Raw genomic sequence first — 22,828 nt, 5'->3', positions numbered from 1 at the left:
TGAACTACAGACCTCCAGAAGTCTCTTCCAGCCAATGCTTCTATGACTTCATGACGCATAAAATAAATCCTGAGGGCCACTCTAAGATCACAGTTTGGAGCATATACCACATTACGCTTTAGAAAAATAAGCAAGCTGTAATTCTAGGAGTCAGCTTGAGAGTTGCTTAGGGGAAAAAAATGGTGGTTAGTCCTAGATCCTGGATTTGCTTACCTCTTTCACAGCCTCTCTGATCAGTGACTTTCTTCAAAGACTGTTCTGGTTTATAATCCAAACTTACTCACTTTAGCTGACCCTTAATTCATCGTTTTATATGATCATTTATGCCTGCACATTTATACCTGTTACGCTGCTTTGGTTTCATTGTATAACCTTTTTATATAAGCTTAAAACTTCTTAGGGTGTTATGAATGTTACATATCCAAATACCTTTGAGAATATGGGCCTTAACTTTCTTTTATTTCTGGCATGCTGACGGAGGCTTTCTCACACAGACATATACTACAATTTTCCACATTCTCTTCTCATAGAAACAGGAACATATGATGCTGCATATTGCAAGAAGCTGCTCATTTCTCTATGAAACCATGATACTGAAAGAACAACCATTTGAGATGCTGCACAGAGGTAAGTACTTTGCATATATGTTAACAAAGGCTGGCTTTCGGATAGCATGATAATTAGTTTTTCTGTCCGGTCCTATAAGAAAGAGAGTGGTTTGAGTGATATCTTCTGTAATAGGAAAGAAGGCAGAGATAAAATCAGAAGTCAGTGTGGGCTGGGAGCGTCACCTTGGAGCCCCTGTGACTTCTGAGGGTAGAAATGGCCTTGTATGGGTTGGGAGAAGATGGTAGTGAATTGCCACATTGGAGGAAGAGGTGGGATGGGGAAACAGCTGTGCTGAAAAGAGAATAGCTAGCATATGGAGCAGTGGTGAAGGAGGGGAAGGAGCAACATTTGTGACAGTCTCTCGTGGCAGTATGTGGATGGAGTAGGTAATAGCAGTGCTAGTGTGGTAGGAGGTTAGTTGGGAAGGCAGCTAGCTGCATTACAGCTGTGGGAAGCTGCGGGAGGGAGCAAAGGGAACTACTTACTACTCAGTGGCAGATAGCAGGAAAAGTAGTAGCCACGTGAATGGAAGTGTGTGGGCTGTTGCTGTTGGTAGAGTTCACAGTGAGAGTTAGATGGTACCTCAGATGCTGGTTAATTGCCACGTGAGTGGAGGGGTGTGGGGGGAGGTTGATAACAGAGCACGGGGAAAGTTGTTTAGACTGTAGTTAGTGGCACTGGGGAAAGGAACAGTGATGGTAATTAAGTGGTGGCTGCCTGCACTGAGTGGGAGGCACGTGGTTAGCTGTTGGGAGACGCTTGGTAGCTCTGGAGGGAAAGGAAGTGTATGGTCAGGTAGTGGTTAGCAGCAGCAGGGGGGGGAGGGAAATGAGCAGCAGTGTGCAACAGAGAAGGAAAACCAGTGATAAAGTGCCGGCTGGTCATTAGCATCAACTGGTGGGGAGGAGAGAAGGTGGCCCTGGGCAGCAGCTAGAAGGGAAACAGGCGAGTCAGGACATGGCTGGCAGCGCTTAGGGAGAGCTGGCCATAGCCCCGTGGCAGCAGCTGTGGGGAGAGTGTGGCCAGTCGTCAGGCGATGGCCAGGGGCACAAAGGAAGAGGGACTGAGTGGTCAGTGAGTGGCAATGGAGGGTGGTGGATGGCCCTTATCGGCATTTGGTGGCCATGAGGAGGAGAGAAGGTAGCGGGTGGCAGCCGGCTGCCGGCTGGTAACCGTTGGAAGAAGGGATGGTCTCAGTGTTGGCACTTGGTGACTCTAGGGAGGAGGGTGAAGGTGGGCGTGGGGCAGTGGTTGGCAGGAGGAAGGGAGCCGGTTGCCACTTGGTGGCCGTTGGTGGCTGTGGGGAGAGAGAAGAGGGTAGAGGTTGTGACAGGGTGTGTGGGGGGGACCTGGTGGGCACTGTGTGACAGCTGCTAAGGGCAAGCACAGGGGAGCAGGGGCTTGAGGGTGCCGGCAGAGGACTGTGGGGACCACGGGTGGGTGTGGGGTGGGGGTCCCTGACTGTAGCTGATGGCAGTTGGCAGCTGCGGGGGAGGGAAACTGATGGCACTTGGTGGCTGTGGGGGAGGGGAGCCGGGGGTCGTTGGCGGCAGTTGGTGCCTGTTGGGGGGGGGTGTCGTTGGTGTAGGTGGGTGGCTGTGCGGGGGGGGGGGTGAAGGGATCGTTGACGGCTGCGGGCGAGGGGTTGAGAGGTTGTTGGCGGCAGTGGAGGGGGGAGTTGAGAGGGTCGTTGGCGGCAGTTGGTGGCTGTGGGGGAGGAGAGCCGGCGGTCGCTGGCGGCGGTTGGCGGCTGTGGGAGGGGGAGTTGGGGGGGGTCGTTGGCGGCGGTTGGCGGTTGTGGGGGAGGGGAGCCGGCGGTCGCTGGCGGCTGTGGGAAGGGGAGTTGAGGGGGTCGTTGGCGGCGGTTGGCGGCTGTGGGGGAGGGGAGCCGGCGGTCATTGGCGGCGGTTGGCGGCTGTGGGGGAGGGGAGCCGGCGGTCGCTGGCGGCTGTGGGGGAGGGGAGCCGGCGGTCGCTGGCGGCGGTTGGCGGCTGTGGGGGAGGGGAGCCGGCGGTCGCTGGCGGCTGTGGGGGAGGGGAGCCGGCGGTCGCTGGCGGCGGTTGGCGGCTGTGGGGGAGGGGAGCCGGCGGTCGTTGGCGGCTGTGGGGGAGGGGAGCCGGCGGTCGCTGGCGGCGGTTGGCGGCGGAAGCGGAGCTGCGGGACGCCGGCGGCTGTAGGGGAAGCGGAGCCGGGGGTCGCTGGCAGCGAGGGGAAGGGCGCTGCGCTCGCTGGTGACCGGGAGAGGAGCGGAGCCGGCGGCGAGCGGACCGCCTGTCACGCGCGGCGCGGCCCCCTCACGCAAGCGATCGCCTCGAAGGCGCCTGCGCGCCTGGCGGAGGGGTGGGGCGGGGCCGGGCCCCGTGCGCGTGCGCGCCGGCGGCCGCCCCGGGGCGGGGGGCGGGCAGCGCCCTTTGGCAGCGGCGGCGGGGCGAGAGCGCAGGCGCGGGAGAGAGGGCGGGGCTCGCCGGCGGCCGGCCCCGCCTCTCCCGGCGGCCCGTACAGTAGGAGGAGTCACGCGGGTGGGCGGTCACATGACCGCGGCCCTTTACAGTAGGATCCCAATATGGCAGCGGCGGCGGCCGCGGGGGGAGTCGGCGCTGGGAGCGCTCGGACTTAGGGCCGCTCGCCCGCCCGCCCGCCCGCCCTCCTCCTCCGCCGCCCTCCTCTTCCCGGCACCCCCCGCCTCCCCCTCCTGCCTCCCCGCTGCGAGCGGGAGGAGCGCCCGGGAACCTCGGAGCCAGCTACGCCCCGCCGCGTCCGACATGAGGGAGAAGGGCCGCAGGAAGAAGGGCAGGACCTGGGCAGAGGCCGCCCGGACGGTACGTGGAGGCCGAGCGCGGCGGGAGGCGGCGGAGGCCGAGGCAGGCGGGAGCGGGGAGGAGGAGGAGGGGGGGGGGGGGGGGTGTCCGGCGGGGCCTGGAGGCCGCTGGGGCGGGTCAGAGGCCTCCCGGCTGCTCCGGGTCATGCGGGCTCCCTCCTCCGGGGGGCGGCCGCTCCTGTCGCTCCCTGCCGCCGTGGCGGCCGGTCCCCGAGGGTAAAGAGCCGCCCAGGCGGTCCTGACGGTGCCCGGCGTCCCCGGTTGGGGCTGGGGGGCCGGCGGGGTGCGAGGCCGCCTCCTGCGGGGGCCTTGGCACGCTGGGGGCTCAGCGGGGAGGCGCGGGCCGGACCTGCCGCGGTCTGAGCTGGGACGCGTTTTTGAGCCGACTTTTAAATTAGTATGTTATAGCAAACCACAGCCCTTACAGGACGACCTAGGAATGCTCATTTTCCTTTCCAAAGCTGTCAAGTCTTGCTCATGCGCAGGCATCAGCTTCAATGCCAGTGGCTTTGCCATGGGTCAGGCTCTGTTCCTAGTCCGCCTTGAAGCCCTGCATCACCTGCCGTGGGCAGCCCCGATTTCAGCAGAAAGGTCAATAGAGCCTCAGTGTCTGGCAGCAGGTGGGTCTGAAAAGACAGCCTGGTAAAATATGAAGCTTTTCAAATAGAAACGCAACACTGCAGAGTCTGCGCGGACTGTTAGTCTGTCTCTGCCTGCAACTTTGTCCTAATGCTTTGCGTTTGGATGGGGCTTTTTAAAATTTTGACCTGTTTTCCAGTTGCTTAGTGTTTCTAGACACAAATTTAGGTAGGGAACTCTTAAGGGAGGAATTGCTTCTTCATGTTTACAAAATGCTGTGAACGGTAAGATTTTTAAATAATATTACAAAACAAGTGATATGTACTATGATTTTCAGTATTCTCAGTATACTAGTGTCTTTCATACAGGAGAACTTGTTGCAGTAGGGGCAAGTGAATTGCCTCATGTCATACAGTGATTCACCCTAGAAGGAGGATTTTTTTTATCTTCTGATTCCCAAGTCTAGTAGTCTTTGTTACTATACCACTTTCAAGACAGACTTTACTTGTATTTTCTACCTGGGGCATGCATGTTTGAGAATGGATAAACGAAAAGGGAACTTTAGTAGTAGGAGAAGCCTGGAGAGAGAGAAAAATGAACAAGTGCGTGCTGCTGCAGGAGGAGTGGAACAGAAGTGTTGAATTGTGAAAGTACACCATGTGCTTGTAAAATATCTGCATTTCTAGTGAAGATTCAAATCTCCTTAATAGGAGGAGGAGGAGTTATGGTTATATCATAAGCATTCTGGAAGAGGTGTCTGTTAAAACAGGACTTGAAAAGTCTGGCTAGAAAGCAAATGTAAATAGGCATCTGCGGTTGAGACTTGCAAGCGCTAACTTTATTTGTGAATAGTAATTTGTTTGGGCCTGGTATTTACAGTTTGAAAGGCATCAAAATAGTTGCTCTTCATCTAAGGATATGGTGCAGTTAACTGTTTTAAGAATATAGGATGCATCCCCCAAGTGGACATTTTGGTTTCTTTGTGTATCTTTTTTGTGTATCTTCTAAAACTTATTTCCAAAGTAGAATAGAAGAATTTCATGTATAGGGTGTCTGTGTGACCAGATCATTTTATCTGCCTATGTGCATCGCTGTTCATACTGTATCCACTGATCTGTTTTAAAATCCCCTTCAGTGCTAAAATAGATATTTAGAAATGCTGCAATGAAAAGTATCAAAGCTGAAGGTTTTATGGTATCTTAGGTAGCTTCATGGCAAGGGTAGCCAAAAACTAGGAGAAGATGACTGAATGCTTGCCAAAACCCTCTGTTTTGGCAAATACTGCTATTTGTATCTTCAGTGGGAATGTTAAAATGTTTTAGTCAAACTCCAGTTCTGTTCTGTCTTCAAAAAGTTCCCCTGTGTTTTTTTTGGAAATACTGTCTTTTGAGTACACAAACTAGGACAAGAATCGTATTGCCATTTCAGCTACCAGTGCTTGAAGTTCATAGGGTATGTTATAAACTGCATTAAGAAGTGTGGCAACTCTCAGGCATTCCTCATGAACGGTAAAACTTGTCTCAAACTTGGAAAGTCTTCCGGTTGTATTCGGTGGAGTGTTGCATCTCTGCACTTTTTTGTGAAGTTACTTCTTTGCTAGTTTAGTGCTCTGTGCTAGCTCACTATGGAGTGGAGTGAGCCCTGATAGTCAAAAGTAATCATGGCAGCTGGAGGGCTAGGGGCTTGGGGGTCGCATTTTTTGCTGCTGGCAAACCATAAAACTAGCTATCCTGTCATGCTGCACCATAGTGGTTACTGAACAGCAGCTCAGGGTCATCAAAGTTGATGTTTCTGTGGTGGTTCTCTCCCACGTCCGCCTCCTTGCTGTGTCTTTTGCATCACCGCTGGTGCTTGTAGGTGGTTCAGGGAGCTAAAACAGCAGAAAACTATTGCTATGGTTCTGGATTGGCTTTATGCCAGCTTGGTCTTCATAATCAGTTATCTGGAATCAGGTATTTGCCAGTGCAAGAGAGGTGGTGGGAACATGGGGGATTGTGGGGAATTGTCAAGATAGTATCACCTTGAAATCAACTGTTGTGAAAATGCAGTGTTAGTCTGAAATCGGATGTTAACCAACAGAAAAATGGTCTTTCTGTTTCTTTTAAAAAAAAAAAAAAAAAAGACCTAGGATAGATGGTAGGTAGATGGATAAGACTGATTCAGTAGGACTCAAGCTATTCTTGTTCTTGTATGTCTAGGAATATAAGTTGGAGCAGAATTATAGCGTAAAATACGGAAAGAGAGCCTTGTGAGGGCAGTACATTCAGGGAGGAAGTTGCTGTTGATAAACAACCTTTTTTTTTTCTTATTTCCTGGCTCATTCAGCAAATGCGCAGCTGCAGATCACTATTAACTTGTGGCTTTTCTTGGGACAATGGCTGGGTATCCTTGCAGTTAAAATAAAACGCTTCATGAAGGTAAGAAGCTGGTACTATATAGTAAACAAGTTTGAGAAATGCACTGGGCTACGCTCTTCAGAAACAGCAACCAAACTGTAGGAAGACACCAATGGGACAGTGTGTCTAGAGAAGAGAGATGGTATAGCAACATTAACTTGGTTCTATGCTCAGCTCTGTATTGAACTATATGTTCTGCTGAAGACTTAGAATACATAAATTATGTCTATATTGGTAAACTTAACAGCTTCAGGGCTTGTTTTCTTGCCCTGAGACGACCTTGCGGAGTTTATGTATGTCCATACCGTTAAATTTCTAGCGTTCATAATACAATGCCTGCATTCGTTAGCACAGGCCTGTGCTAATTTTTGGACTGTACTGGGAACTCTGTCTGGGCTCAGCTCGTAACCTCACAGCTAAGTCTGTGGCAGGGACCTTAGCGGTGTGGATGGCTGAGATAGCGCCCGCGCTGTGCCCTGGCAGCGTTTAGCTAGCTGGTGTAGCTGTGGCTGTGCGGCTCCAGCGGTTCTAAGACGTCTGTAACCGATGTTTGTCACAGCTGGTTCGGACATGAGAACAAATGCAGTAGTACTTGCTTTGGATATGCATCGTTATCATATGTGAACTGATGTTCACAGTGCTTGTGGTTGAAGGGGGCTGGTACGTAATGTTATGTCTGCGCTCATGGACGTGGTAACAAGGCTTGCGCTATGCAGCAGAGAAGTTCTGCGCTTTCTTTTTGGTTCCTGAGGTATTTGAGTTGATCTTCCTCTTGCTTCTGTTCGGTACGGTCCTCGTGATCCAGCCCCCTAAAGCGGGAAAGGATCAGTAGAACAGCAGAGCGCCCTGCGCACCTTTCTGCTCTGATACGTGGCAGCGCCCTGTAACTTGCAGGCTGCCATGGTGTTAGCGGCCTGCTTAAATCAGGGCAAGAAATGCTGTTGCTGGACGTAAGCCACAGACAAGCCGTCCTTGTGCTTCGTGTGTGGAGAAAGCATACACTGTCATGTGCCAAGTTTGAAGAAATTTGGTATTTGTTTTTTCGTGGGAAGTCCCCAAGTGTGACTTGACAAAATATTTTTCTGCTGTGCAGCTTCAAAACATTGAGGCTTAGGAGTTGAGTGAATACGGACTGAGAGCTGTCGCAGGAGTCTGTCTCTTTATAAATGCTCTTTGGCCAGGATATCCTAAAACTGAAAAAGCAAAATTTCATGCTACCTGTTGATGAGATCAAGATACTGGCACCTTTTTTTCTTTTTTGTGCTGATTTTCTGTTGAGTTAAACTGACTTTTTTTTTTTTTTGGCTGTGGAGGGTGAAGAATTTTAGTGAGAGAGCGCATTTGGGTAAGCAAATAAATATGAACATGTTGCAATGAATTCCTTGAAGACACAGCTGTCCATTGAGTATCAATGCTGTCGTTATACTGTAAATTGCTGTGCTGCTTCTTGTGGCAGCTCTTGTGATATGAAGCCTCTTTCTCTCTTGCTGTGGAGACCTGTATGGGTCACTTCTATCCACTTAAATAAAGTGGAAAGGCATGCCACCTCTGACACTGGTGCTGCAGCACGTGTGATCCGATGTGGTGCTCAAGTGCTACGTCAAACAAGATAATGCAGTAAAGTAAAGGCAAAATCGAGTAGAAAGCTTATTCATTAGAGAACAAATGGCATGTTTTTACAAGCTGACTTTATTAAGACAAGGTACAAACTTCTGCAAAGTAATAGAGTAAGAGACTAGAGTAAAGGATTGAGGGATGCTGTTCGTCCCTGCGTGCTGTTAAAAGGCATATGCAGAAGAGAGGAAGGAAGGACCTGAACTGTAGGAAATTGCCCACTTGTCTTATGACTGCATGAGCCATTTGCTTGCTTTTATACTCAAGTTTGAAAATATACAAAGGTTCAAAGACTACTGCAAAAATATATGTAAGTTCAGAGGATTCCGTGAAACATTAATGGCAGTGTTTTCAGAATAATTTGAGACGGGCTAAAAGGGATTGATCAGCCTGGTAGCCAGTGCAGTTATTTTCTGCTGCTAGTTATTTAAGTGTCCAGCTACAGCTTTTCAATTTATAGGTCAGCAGAGTTGAATTGTGCTTGCAGACTTTTTTCAGACAGAAGTAGTACTTAGTTTAGTTGAGTACAAAAGGCAAGTGATGCCTGAAGTGGAGTGATCAAATCTCTGAAGGACTGCTGAGCGGAAGAAATCAAATGGAACAAATCGGGAGGATGACGTGAAACACGGGGCCCTTCCTGTTGAATTTGAGAGCTAGCATTTCACTTTTCAATGAGGTAGCTTGGTAGAAAGTTAAATGATTGAACAAAACTTGCAAGTCGAGCTGATAGTCGAAGCAGCTAAGGTTTGTTGTGTAATGTGTATTTCTTTTAGAATCCCTTAGGCATAATCATCGCTTGCTTTCCCATCTTAAATCGATCTCCAGATACAAGACCTGTTTCACAGAAGACTGAGGACAAGAAGCTGTGGCTTAATTCAGTTACATCTGTGAAATGTTTTTGCAGGGACTTCTGTGGGACAGGTATAGAGCAGTTGAAAGCCGTCGGCCCAGTGACCAGCCCATCTATGTTGCATCACTTCTGTCGCATGCTTAATTTATGAGTCTGCTGGCTAGGAAAATACCAGGGCAATGTTTCTATAGACATAGACTTGTGGCTGCACAAGGTAGAACAAAAGCCTATTTGCCTTGTCAGAGGCTAATAAAGAATTGCAGTTTTCTTCATTATATAGTCATATTTATCTCTTGTTGAGTGTAGCACTTAGCTGTATTCTTCTTGAATTTTTTTCAAGTCTTTATTTTTTTTAAGACCTTCCTGCACAGTCAGCAATTGCTCTGCAAATACAAACTGTATTTTGATCCAGTGTGGCTAGTATCCTCTGCTATGAATTCTTCTGGATGCTAGAATTTTTAGTGAACTGAAAGTTACTCTAAACACCTCTTGGGAATCCAAAAAATAGACGAGTTTTCCCAAAGGGTGATTTAAAAAAAAAAAAAAATCTGACATGGCAATAGAATTTGGAAAGGTTGAGGTGGAAGAATAACCTACTTTAATTGCTCTAGTGAAGCTAGGAGACTACAGAATCTGTCATTCTTCCAAAGTAATCAAAAGTAATCAAAGTAACCCAAATCTGTGTCTGTCGTTTTAAAAATTAATTTCCAGGTCAAAGTGTGTGTTCCTGCTGGGGACTTTAATGACTTGAAGGTGTCAAAATCCCTGTGAGTTGTAGGGGAACACGTACTAACTGCTTTAGAGTGCAGTTGTGCTTGCCCTGGCCAGAAGTCCATAAGTTTGTTGGCTTTGTGAGCGAGCTATGGAGAGGACAACAACACAAAGCTGTGCTAAGATGCAGTTAATTTTATATTGTCATTAGTCCAACTATATTTTTGTTTGCTTTTTAAGATGCATGACAGGGCTGGCTCTTACTTTGGGGGATGGGGGGGTACTTGGTCTGTCTTGAGCAAAACATTATAACACTCGGCACAATGCACACGTGTGATTTCCCTCCTGCGCTGAGCAGACCGGGGACAGACACGCTAGCACAACGCAGAGGAAGAGGAAACGCAGCCTACCTGTGCCTGGCAGGGGACTCCCCAGCAGCGGGGAAGGTGTGAGGGCCAGCGCTGGGACATGTTATGGCAAATTCGGAATCAGAAGGTTGGGTAAGTGTTCACCTCGTTTTGTGAGTCAGTAGAATAAGTGGTATGTTCTTGACGCTCTTCTGCCTGGGACCCTCTGTCCTGAGGGAGCATGTTCAGGAACTGTAAAAATTTCTGTGCAAAAATCAAAGTCGAGCAATACTATTAAAATATCTTGAAGCTTTTTTGGAGGAAAACTGACAAGATAATGGAACTAGTGGTAAATTTCTTCAAAAATGCCTTATATTCAGTGCAAGCTTTTTTTTTTTCCTAGGTTTCAAGAAGAAACATATTTTCCTGAAGATGTCATTAGTGAGACTTCCTGAGGTTTTTTGGAATATAATTGAATCCAGTTAGTTTTTTGCTTTATTCAGAAGAAAAGGGTCTCTTTCAGTGTTCATAATGAGATGTAAAAACACAAATGATGCTTCAGGATCTTGAAAATATTTTCTTTCCTTCTGTTCTTATTTAAAACAACAAATGCAGTTTAAACACTGTTTTTATGAGGAGATTGGGTAATATTTTTTCCTCTATCTCCATTCTTTAACCTTTTTATTCAAGTACAGAAGGCTCTAAAAGATACATGCAGACTTCCTTGAGTGAGCTGGTATCTAAAGCTGCAAGAGTGTTGAAATGGCTTCTTTGCAAAAAAATTATGATCTCCTTCCTCATCAGTTGAGCGATGTAGACTTACAAGTTCTCAAGCATTCATTTGTGCAAGTCTTTTCCGGTGAGAATGTTGGAGAACAAAAACCAGGGTGTTTTTCCCCCAGATGTAGTCTTTGTAGCCCCTCCAGAAGGCGGTTAAATTGAAACTAAGCGCTGTGTAGTAACCAGCATGTTGTTCAGTATCTTAAATGAAAGAATAAGCATTTCCTAAAATGCAGTTGGATACTATCATGCAAATCCATTTTGTCTTTAAAACCTGTGTTTCACTGTCTGCATTTTTTGTGCATCAGCTACTGTTTGCATTAGCAAGTAGCATGGCATTTCCCCTGCTCGGTGGAGGGGAAAGGGCCGATGTGGAGGAGTGAACATCAGCGCTACGTATGCTGCAGGGTTTTGCTTCCCAGTAGCTCTAGCCTGGTCCAGGGAGTAGACCCAGGTGGGGGACTGAACTTTTACTAATGACTTACATATTGGATGCCCTCTAAACTGCAGGGTGCACTTTTAGTTTCATCTGAAAGGAATCTGCTTTTTACCCTTGCTCCTATAGAAAGTGAACTCGAGCATAGTAAGTGGAGGAAATTTGGGAGATTCACATGATGAGTTTTCTCTTGATCCGAGCTAAAACAATAATGTCAACTTAACAGGTGGGTTTTACTGCCCAAATATGCCAAACTGAAGGTTATACTGTGGCTTTTAGATTCAATTTTGCATGTGCATCTGTTGCCTACAATGCTTGTTAAAGCATACCATATTAATAAAAAGAAGCTGCTGCTTGACCTATGCATCTTTTTTGTATGGTTGTCAAGTTCTCCAATTATGTGGTTAGTTTGATTGTACTGTTGTTGGAGGGCCAAGAACAGTCAAGCCACTTTGTTTAATTTTGCCCGTCTCTCTAAAATGTCATTGCTGCTACGAACTGTGGAATCTTCTAAAACTCATTTTCTCCATAATGAGGGAGCTTTAATAGAATATATTGAAAATAAACTTCCACTGTTGTTACTGATGACCTTTAAAATAAAATGTGAAAAATTAGACAAGTAACTATGCTCACAGCTTTTACGTTCTGCTGATACTATAAAACTCCTTATTCTTTGTGTACAAGTAGAGAAGTATGACTGGTGTGGGTGGAGTTGTGTGAAGAAGAAAGTTTAAGAGGACGGGATATGTAAGCTTATCTCTTCTTACCGGTTGCAGTAAGATCATCAAGTCAAAAAAAAAAAAAAAAAACCCTCCAATGATTTTACACTTTTTCAGTGTAAAAGCCAAGGTGTGTCAAATGCCACCTGCTAGCTTCATGTTTAGACAACACAGGAGGAGATGTAAACTGTGGAACTTCCTTTTACAGGGTGTTGTGGATGCGAAAGATTTACATGGGCTTGTGGCAATCTTTTTCGGGTTACTGAATACCTGGAACTCTCCCTCATTCTCCAAGTCTCTAATAGCATGCTGTTGCAGAAAGGGAGAGCATCCTGGAAAGTATCATTTCATGCTTTCTGCTCCTGTAATCTCACCTTGGAATCTGCTTTTCTCCAATGTTGAAGGCAGGATGCTGGATAATCAGAGAATGTCAATCCAGCCCCAAAACGGCCCTATTACATACAGATTAGTGCTAAGTATTTAGGCCCGTTTCAAGCCAGAAAGAAATGTTTCTTGCTTTTTCCCTGTACCCAAGAGATTCCCCTTGGGGTGCTGAAGGAACTGGCTAGCATCATTGCAAGATGATTCCCTATCATCTTTAAAGGCTGCGGTGAGCGGGGAAAGTTTCCCTCTTCCAGTCATCAGGAAGTGTGCTGCCCTCCTTCAAGAAAGGCAAGAAGGAGATTTTGGGGAAATAGGGATTGGTCAGCCTTACCTCAGTCCCTGGGAAGCTGATGGAGCAAATGCTCCTTGCAGCTCCTTCTAGACACATGAAGGAGAAAAATGTGACTGGGGTCAGCCAGTATGAATTCACCAAAGGCAAATTGTGCCTAAACTGAACACTCTGAGATGACTGGTTCTTTGGATGAGGTGAGAAAAGTGGATGTTATTTACCTTGGCTTCAGGCAGGCTTTTGGTGTGATTTCCTATAGTATCCTTATAACCAAGTTGGTGGGATATCAACTAGATGAGCAAGCTATAAGGTTGATGGAAAAACTAGCTGGACAGCCAGGCACAAAGGGTTATGATCAGCTACGCAAGTTCAACTGACAGCTGCATTCCTCAGGTTTTGATATTGAGGCTGATATTGTTTAACACCTTTATTAATTACTTGGGCAGTGGCACTGGATACTCAATCAGCAAGTTCATGGATCATAACAAATTAGGGGGAATGGTCAATATAAAAGATTTTAATCCTGTTTTCTGGTGATACTTTGGATAAGAGATGTGTACCAAAGGTCCCCATTTTAATGGTTAGAACTCTAATATATAAATAATCTAGGATTTGGTGGCTGCAGGTAAAACTTAACCACCCACAGTTTCGTTCTTCTTTCCATACTTTTAGGGCAATTCGTATGCTTTGTGGTACTAAATGTGGTTCAGATTGCTATCTCATGCAGAAGTACTTAAGTACCGAAGTGTTGTATATGATAGCCATAATATAATGTATTTGTGCGTAGTAATATGACTGTGATCTTATTCCATTTGCCTGTTAGGAGAAATGACAGCTCTCTTGAGGCAATTATTTAGGACCTGGCTATTTTTTAATACTGAAATGGAATCTAATTTTGTACTAGTTAGGTGTTTAGCTCTTTAGTGGATGGTGCGATTGTAAACCTACATGAGTAACCTCCTGATCTTTCTCAATTAGTGGGGATTTCTTATTTGCCTAGCTAAAATCATGTCTATACCTGTAAACGCTGCAGCTTCAAAAAATGTGTATGAAATTATTCAGGCAGCTAGGTTATCTGAACTTTGACTTGTATGAATGCCCACCTACTTAAAGAAGAATTTTTATATACGCCAATGGCAAAAAACATAAAAGCTGACATGCAGTTGAGTAGCAACTGGATTAAGATCTGTTTGCCAGCTCTCTGGTGCCTGCAGTACAGGTAAGCTTCAACTGAAAGAACCAGAGAGTCAGAGCTTAAGTGTGTGTGACTACTGTACCTAGTATACGTAACACTATGAAGTAAGCATAACCTTTGCCTCATAGATGGACAATACTTTGGTTTTATGTAATTCTACGGTAGTTCTATATAGGAATATCCAAAGGAAGTCTCATTTAAATGGTGATTTTGTTCACTTCAGGACAAACTATGACCATTGGCAAGTTCCAACCAAGGAGTCCTACAGCATTCATTTCCCTGATGCGACTTTTATGGGGCAGGAGCTGAATTTCCGGAATAAAAGTTTGTTTTCGAGACCACATAATAGTTTAATACTGTTGCTGGTGTCTACATGTTGTCCGAAAACTGTTGTTAATGGTGTTACACACATTAGGTCTGCCTTTCCTTCGAGTAACTGTGCCGGCTGTACTGGAGTTTGGGCGGACTTGCTCATGTTTTACAGGATTGTGAATGCCAAACTTCATTTGATAAGATCACTTCTTTATTTCCCTATCCAACAAGTTCTGCAGCCAGCCTTTTGCTAGAAAAGGTTCCCTTCCCCGCTTTCCACGAGGGGAGATTTGAATTCACTCTTAAGTCTTCTATAAGACACAGCAATAAACATTACCTCTTATGGCTTGGAGTTTTGCTCTTCACAAGCTTTTTTTTGAGCTCCATCTATGCTCTGTCCCACTGTGTCATCCTTTGGGATCAACAGAACTCACTTGTTCTCTTCCCCCCCCCCCGCCTTGTGTTTTCTGCCACATGATGCACAAATTGAGCGTTTTTGAGATTTGTGGCTGCTTAAGCAGTCCAGTAGACTAGTATTCTTGGCAGCTGTGGCTCTTGCAGTCTAGAATGACAGGGAGTAGGTGCTTCAGCAGAATCGTATCGAAAACTGAAAGAAATGGCCTGTCACTTTTTTAATAAGAATTTTGTAAGCATGAAGCCATTCTGAAGTGTTATCCCTTGGTAGCAAACACTTCGGGAAGATGGCACGCCTGGGGTGATGAACTGAGCGTCTGGCCTGTTCCTGCCTGTGTCTATTCCAAGGTGCAGGTGTCCTCTTCTGAGGACTGGTTACTGCTGTGTGGTCTGTCACCTGGAACGCCGACCTGCAGAGCCTGCGCTTCACCAGCCAGTCATAGCAAGCCCACCTGGATTTGGACACTGCCGCAAATCTATCTTGCAACTCCTAATGCTTTTGAAACTTCCTCAAAAATAATTTAAAGAGCAAGGTAAAGGGTTGAAACTGGCTAACTGTTGTCATCTTGACAGTCCAGAGGCTTTTACGTGGGATTCTTCCAGAGTCAGCTCCAGTTAAGTACTTGATGTGTGGTACGGATATGTTGAAAGGCACAGCAATATGTATTATGTCCATTTTGGTTACCAGTATTTAATTTGCATCCATCTTCAGCATTTCTTTCTTCCTAAAAATCCACTGCAAGACCAAGTGAGCTGATGAAAGGAGTTCCTGTAGTAGTCCTTCCTTCTTTAAAAGTGTCTGCAGTAATAAATGTAGTTCTGCTTTCTTGTACACTCACTTGTTAAAGAATAAGCTTCAATTTCAATATTTCCAGAAGTAAGCTATTTTATCTTTATGTAGCGGGGATATTAGTTTTGGTGGTAGAGGGTAAGCAAATACCTTCTTATGCAGTTTGTCATAGAAGTAAAATGGCACAGTCTTTGTCCTCTTAAGTTTTCCCTTCAGAATGAATTCAGTTCTTCCTTTACTCCCCCAGTTGAAGACTGGATCATCTTCTTACTGTCATGAACAAATTGGTATTTCTTTCATGGTACTGCCATAACATCACTTCAATTACCATTCAGTGGTTAATATACCGGAAAACATGAAAATGGTTAGGTGCCAGTTATGTGAAAACCTGTACTTACTTTCATTTAGAACAGTGTGATTTAACATTTCAACCAAGATTAAAGTCTCACTGAGCTAGATAATCTCCAGTATTTACGCACAATCACTTGTAAAGTCTCTTTTGCTTTGGTGTAAAATTTAGAGGCAGCTACAGATCTTCAGACTCTATTTGCTCAGCTCCTAGCAGAGCATTCAGTGAGTTGTTTCTGTCTGAACTTGCAAACTGAGGTTCTTGTTAGAAGGCTGGACACCTGATTTGCTGAGGAAAATAACAAGTGGCTCATATCAGAAGTATAGTCAGAATTTGCAAAATAAAATTGCAAAAAATATAGTCAGAATTGAAATGGATTTGTTGTTAATCAGGAAGATTTTGTTCATGCTTGAACTTGGGTATGTTTTCTTTCACTAAATAAACATATGTTTTGGAAAACTAGCTGAAATTTAAAAAAATCTGCATCTTTGCATTTGGCCCTTCATGCTTCAAGAAGTACAGATAACTAACAGCCTGAAAGCTATGTGAGGAGATACTTTTAGAAGCCATTGTGTTATCAATAGCTGTCTTCGATCTTGGAGTACCTCTTCAGAGATGCTTCTGAAATGGTTTTCCATGCTCTCCTTACACTGAAAATGTGAGCAGGGTACCTTACCTTACTGGAGGCTTCAGCTTTTTGGTATGGAAATGGAAATTCTGCAGCAAAGTGGCATCTCTCTGACATGGCTTTGAGTTGTGGATGAGCACTTAACTCCAGTAATAGACCATTTTTATTTACGTGGCTGTCTGCAAACATTATAGCTCTCTTGAGCAAGCAGCTCATGTAATTCAAATACCTTTTATTTGATGCTTCAAACATCATAGCTGCTGAAGCTTCCTGGCTATCTTTGACTTGATATCTACTTTAGAGCTCTGTACCACTGAATCCTTTCCAGTGCTGAAAGGAAAGAATGAGCATTAAGGTTTCCTCTTTGCTGTAGGGGAAGGCATGTGGAAAAATAATATCCTCCAAAAGAACTGCCTTGTTCAAGTCATTTACCTATATCTTCCATGGTTACTTGAATGGGGAAATCTGATTGTTCTAGTTAGCCCTAACTTCCAGAGTCATATCTTTATCTTCTCATTTTGTGGATATTTAAAAAGCTGGAAGCTAAGATGCCCAAGAAAACAGGGTGGAAAGCTAATTAAACTCTTCAGCAATGGCTAAAGTATAATGGACTTTGTAGTGGAGGCTGAAAGGGAGGTGGTTTAGCTGAAGCTGGGGTGTCAAGTGCATTGACAGTTCTGTAAAATTCTTGCTGGTCTTTGTTTCTGTCCAGTTTTGGTGGTTACTTCTGTATGTCCAGAAGATACCTATCAGATTACTCACAAAACAATCATGTGAAGTCCTGTCAAACTGTAAAATGCTGACCAGCTTCTCATGCCGAGAGCAAATAATGCTCTAGATGGTCTGTGCTCTAGAGCTGGCTAGATCTCTAGTTGGAAAGAATCACAATGGTTTGAGGTTGGAAGGGACCTCTGGAGATCATCTAGTCCAACCCCCTGCTCCAGCAGGGTCACCTAGAGCATGTTGCCCAGGATCACATCCAGACGGGTTTTGAATGTCTCCAGTGAAGGAGACTCCGCTACCTCTCTGGGCAACCTGTGCCAGTGCTCTGTCACCCTCACAGTGAAGAAGTTTTTCCTCATGTTCACATGGAACTTCCTGTGGTTCAGTTTGTGCCCGTTGCCTCTTGTCCCGTTGCTGGGCACCACGGAGAAGAGATTGGCCTCATCCTCTTGACACTCCCCCTTCAGATACTTGTACGCATTGATGAGATCACCTCTCAGTCTTCTCTTCTCCAGGCTGAACAGGCCCAGCTCTTGCAGTCTTTCTTCATAGGAGAGGTGCTCCAGTCCCCTAATCATCTTTGTAGCCCTCCGCTGAACTCTCTCCAGTAGTGCCATGTCTGACCTTTAAGAAGAAGAACTGGCCTTTAAAACAATTCTTGGTTTGAGACCCTTGACTGCAGCTGCCTTACTCTTCTGTTACATCTGTTACATAAAAGTGAGTGATGGCCCCAAGTCGTGTATATCTTCTGCTGCTTTTTGTCACTCAGCACCTCTCTCATAGTAACATTTCAAGGTCTATCAAATGATATTTGAACAAGACTGTGAGGAGCTGTAGGTGCTTCTGTTTAGAGGTTAATATTACCGTTCACAGCAGGAGATTAGCTAGACAAATAGCTTCGTCTGATAGCTTCACCTTTCAGCTCTTCAAACGCAAGTGCCAGTTGTGAGCTAGCATTAGTTCTGACTTCAGGTCAGTAGGCAATGAACCTCCCAAGGCACCTTGACTTCCGCTTTCTGACTAATGCGGAAGCTGAAATGGGTAAGAGAACCTTTTTTCAGCAGGGACAAAAGATGATAAAAAAAAAGATAACTCCTTTACTGTTAGGTAACACTGGTAGGTAATCAGCGTTAGGTAAAACTGATAGGTAATCATATCCTGGTTTCTAGTATTGGAGGACGAATCTTAGAATCTAGGTAGCATAGTTTAAAAGTCAGGTGACCAGAAGAATCTCAAGCTTAATTGTTAGAACCAAGTGAAATTTTGAATTGGTGTTTCAGATGAGATTTTTCTCATTGTTAGTAATAAATATTACTCAACTCTCTTTGTTATGGTGACTTCAGTTAAGCTTATGCATTTAAACCACCTAAAGTATTGTTAATGTCATGGTGTTCATGACTGCAGACAGCTCTTGCTTGAAGAGGCATTTATAAAGTCTCCAACAGAAATGATATATCTTCTTTTGTCAGTGTTGCTGTTAAAAGGCCGCTATTTGGGCTCCTTGAAATAGGAGGGCTGAAACAGTGCAAATCAAGTCTATCTTTCCAGATCATCCTTAAAATGAACATGTTGACTCTAAGCATTACACTGCACGTGAGACTGTAGGTGCTTGTGCCAAAAAAAGTGCAGTGGCTTTGACTTGTAGAACACTCTTTAGATGTATACAAACAGCCTGCAAGTGTGTGCATAAGATATTGAATAATGGTCCCAAATCCAAACCCTATTGCATTGAAGGGGTAAAGCCTTAAGAGAAGTATAGCATTCCAAATAAACGTTAACAAATCCATAATGCTACAGTATGCCACTCTCTTGCGTTTCGTCTGTAACACGTGCTTTTGTGATTTCTTTTTTTCTTTATCCTTTTTGGACTGTGTCCTTGCCTTAATAGGAGAAGGATAATCCTGTCACTAGGATTCTGGACTGGCCCCCACAAGAGATGTGATTACCGATTTCCTACTCCTGTGTGATATTTGCAAGTCAAAAACAGGTTTCCAAGCTGTTGAGGCTGCTGCTGCTGCGGGGTGAGAGGTGTGGGCAGGGCTCTGCCCTTGCACTGGCTTCTTCCCATGGCTGCATGAGTGCTTGAAGTTGCTTGGCAAGCTGAATCATAAAACTGATCTGTTTTAAAAGAGGGCTTTTCGTTTCTTTTTAAACTTAGATTAGATCCCCAGTCTTGTGCCACTTTGTCAGCACAAGCGTTTATGCAGCCTGAAGGAAGGCAGATGTGACAAAGGTGCAGGCCCATCCTTCAGCATCAGCATGGACACTTCATCAGCTCACAGAAATTTGGCATTTTAACAGTGCATTCAGGCACTTGAGGCAAATGTAGTTTCTTTGCAGTAAGTTAAATCAAATAACTTATAGAAGTTTGGGTGACTGAGCACTGGAGCAGGTTGTCCAGAGAGGTTGTGGAGTCTCCTTCGCTGGAGATATTCAAAACCCGCCTGGACGTGATCCTGGGAAATATGCTCTAGAAGACCCTGCTTGAGCAGGGTGGGGTGGACTAGATGGTCTCCAGAGGTCCCTTCCAACCTTACTTAACCACTCTGTGATTCTATGGTAGTTGGTCACACTGATTTTTAACATGTCTGTGTTTTTGTGTACAAATACTGAAAAATACTCCTAGTAGGCCTGTATCTTACCTGATTGAAGCAAGAGCTAGCTGCAAGTTAGGTCTTTGTCCTATACACGGTGCCTTTCTGAAGACTGTTTATTTTTGAAACTTCCTTGTAGGACTGCTACACACATGTTCCTTGGACTGTAAACTGTTTGGTGTTTGCTTTGATGCTGTGATGGTTTATTTTCTTGTCAGGAACTGCTGCTATGTAGGGGGAGAGCTTTGTTGACTATCTCAAGCTCTCGTTTCGCTAACTCAATTGAGGCACCACTACAAAAACTGAAATGCTTAATTTTGTTTCCAACAAACACTTATTGGAGCTTAGGTCCGTCTATATTTGATAAGGCTTATATGTGTAAAAATGGCAACTTTGTAGTATTTTACATCCAAATTCCAAACACTTGTGTTGTGCATGATGACCAGAACATCCAGCTGGATGCGCTTCAGGAAGTCTTTGCGTCCCTGACCCATGGGATCAAGAACAGAGCATAAAATGAAACCACAGGTACTGTAACTTCTGAACTTAGATTTTTGATTTATGTTAGTGACTAACCTATACCTTTTCCAGTTGTAGTTGGCATGTTATCATTAGAGCCTTATAAGAAAAAACAAACAGCTGGTTAAAAAGGATTATTTAGAAGACTTAAATGGGACAAGAGAATGTACTAGTATACTAGCCTGAACTGGTAGCAGAAGGGTAGTAGTTTTAAGTAGTCTTAAGGACACAACAAGAGAGTTGAAGGATGTTAAGTATCAACTTTTCCCAAAAGCCATTGAATGGACACCATAGCAGTGGAAAGCTATAAAGCTAGAGCTTTCTCTAAGAAACGTGTATATAGATGATTTTAGCTGCTCTTCTGTGCGTTTTAGTTCTGTAGGGGTGACAGTGGGACATCATGTCCTAACGGCTTATGTTTCAGTGATTCTGTTGTCTCTTCCGTAAGAATTATGACCTTCTGATGTCATTTTTAGATTACTTCTGTATAACTTCTCAGTCTTCTCAAGCGTTGAGAGAGAATCCGGAGGATCTCTCTTTATGGGTGTTAATCCCCCTGACATTGCCTGAAGATGTTGCATTCAATCTCGCACTTCATAAGTGCTGTTTTTGTTTGTTTGCTGTTCTCTAAATCCAGGTATGTAAGCTCTAAGTCACAATGCTTTAAGCTGTTTTGTAGACATGGTCAGTTGATTTTACCCACAGATATCTATATTAGACATCAAACTTGTCCTAGTGTTTGAAGCCGATATAGTCCTCTCAAGCTTCCTTTCAAACTGTTCTTTCTTTAGTTAAAACCAAGCTTGGTAAGCAACTGTGTGGGAATTTCGGAAGTGTGGAGGGACCACGCGGCAGTCTTCAGGATGGTCATGAAAGCGAAGCGCACGTTGTCTTTCTGTTGGACGGGTTTTTCACAAAAATGAAAACGACTTACTTGAAGCAGTAGTTCAGTTTCCACGTGGCTGTGTCCTTGAAATGAAATGTTTGCAGAAATAGACAATTTTGGAGCCAGGTTCCTATCTCTACTGAGTAGTGACATGTAATATCTTATACCTGTATTCTGGTTCTGCCTCACCTCTTCCAGAGCATTTCTTAGCGGAAACAAACAGTGAGCTTCCATGAAGCTGCCGCTGCAGTGGAGCGTGCTGTCCTCCTTCAAGTTCAGTTTGAGCTCAGAGTTTTGCAATTGCCCCACTGAGCCCTTGAGCTAAAACCCGATTCTCTGGAATCTTACCTCTTTTTACTGTTTAGTCAAACACATTTAAAAATGGTATGACACACTACAGTCTTAAATGCTGTATAAAATGATTAGATGCAACCGCGTATTTAATGGCACTTGGATTCTAATAACCGTGTTGTCCATTCCTTCTTGACCTCATTTCTGGTTAAAACCTTGAATAGCATTTAGTTAATTGGATGAGTAGAAAAGATACTGCAATGTAGGTCAAGTCCTCTCAGTCCCTCTCTTCGTTTCTCTCTCATTCTGGCAGTAATGAAACAGTATTTTGCATGCTGCCTCTGCCTAATGCGCTGGTTTGTAGTGACTGACTGAAAAGGAATTTCACATACAGTTTGCTTTTTTTATAGCTGACCTGTTTCTCTCTGTAAAACGTTTGCATTGCATAAAGGTCATTTCTTACTGAAGTTGTGTTTAACGAAATTTGCTACTATTTCCAAATTCTGTAGCTGGAATTGGAGTTCTCCTTCTAGAAAAGAATGGCCAAGAGGTAAGAAATCATGTCAGATAGGAGATTAAGATGCAACATAATAGGCAGGTTTTGCTACACGGCCACTCAGAGCATACAGCAGACTAAGCTAATAACTTTTCAAGCTGTTATGGATTCCATGGCTTTTATGAAGTTTAAATTCTCTTTCCAGGAAGTACCAGAAAGAAGCCCAAAGTTACGAGAAATTATTGTACTCAAAGCATTAGAATGGGCAACTTTAATCTCTCCTTTATATAAAAGAATAACCAGCAGCAACGATTCAGAAGTGCATTTTTACCAAAGCTTGTGGAAAACATTCATGGATTGATGTTTTCTTTCATATCTTGGAGAACATTACTCTCTCAAATCTTGAGAGATCGCTGTTTAAAGAAAAAAAAAAGTTGTCAAACACAGGTTGCCATGAGGCTTTTATCCTACTTAGTTTTGAATAGTGGCATTAAATACTATGATAGTTGTTTGAGCAGAGTTTACTCTGAACAGTCACTTAGAGCCTACTTAAATTAAGGCTAAATCTTATTTCGGTCAAAGGATGAGTTATAAAGGGAAAAAACACTTAATATTATCACCTAGTGAGAGTCATTCATGCTGGACAGGTCTGGGGGGGGAGGGGGTGTATTTTTATATACTTAACAAGGGCTTTAGTTCCTGCAGTCATGAATGATTCATTGCAGCCTTCTAAGGATCCTGCTTGCCGATGGGGTAACCGCGTTGCAGTGAGGTGCATGCTAATTTGGTGCATTGAGAATAGGCTGAAGCTATTAACTAGTCTTAAACCTTAGTACCTGTGAATGAAAATGTGTATTCATTCCATGTGATGAGTGGAGCAGATTCCTTGTCATAACGCTCATCCTTTTTGGTCGAGTAGTCAACGCTGAGTACTGGGTTTTCTTCAACAGTTGTTAAATTTCCCAAAGACTTGGAGTTGAAACTAACTGGGAGGAACTCAGTCCTAATGTAATCTAAACGCTTCCACTAATGTGTGGTTTTTTTTTTTTTTCCAGCAGAAGCTTTGTTTCCAGGCTCATAGTTTCTAAGAGTATATTTT

The 22,828-nt window shown here is 44.5% G+C and overlaps 1 protein-coding gene across 3 annotated transcripts in view; it reads left to right on the top strand.

Moving 5' to 3' along the window:
• The first annotated feature begins 579 nt into the window (after nt 1-579).
• The window catches only part of ASXL2 (ASXL transcriptional regulator 2), a 139,074-nt gene continuing 116,825 nt past the window's right edge, over nt 580-22,828 (top strand). The window contains exons 1-2 of one of the 3 annotated variants that reach the window (XM_068936650.1): nt 8,797-8,937; nt 9,936-10,077. In XM_068936650.1, coding sequence (XP_068792751.1) covers nt 10,051-10,077 — 27 coding nt within the window. In that variant the 5' untranslated portion in view covers nt 8,797-8,937; nt 9,936-10,050. Of the gene's footprint in view, nt 628-3,166; nt 3,429-8,796; nt 8,938-9,935; nt 10,078-22,828 lie in introns of those variants that run through there. The other 2 variants (XM_068936651.1, XM_068936649.1) reach the window with 2 other exon arrangements.

This window comes from Struthio camelus, chromosome 3 (assembly GCF_040807025.1).
Source record: "Struthio camelus isolate bStrCam1 chromosome 3, bStrCam1.hap1, whole genome shotgun sequence".
NCBI lineage: Eukaryota > Metazoa > Chordata > Aves > Struthioniformes > Struthionidae > Struthio > Struthio camelus.
Note: the sequence above shows the minus strand (reverse complement) of the source record. Positions and strands in the feature narration are given on the sequence as shown.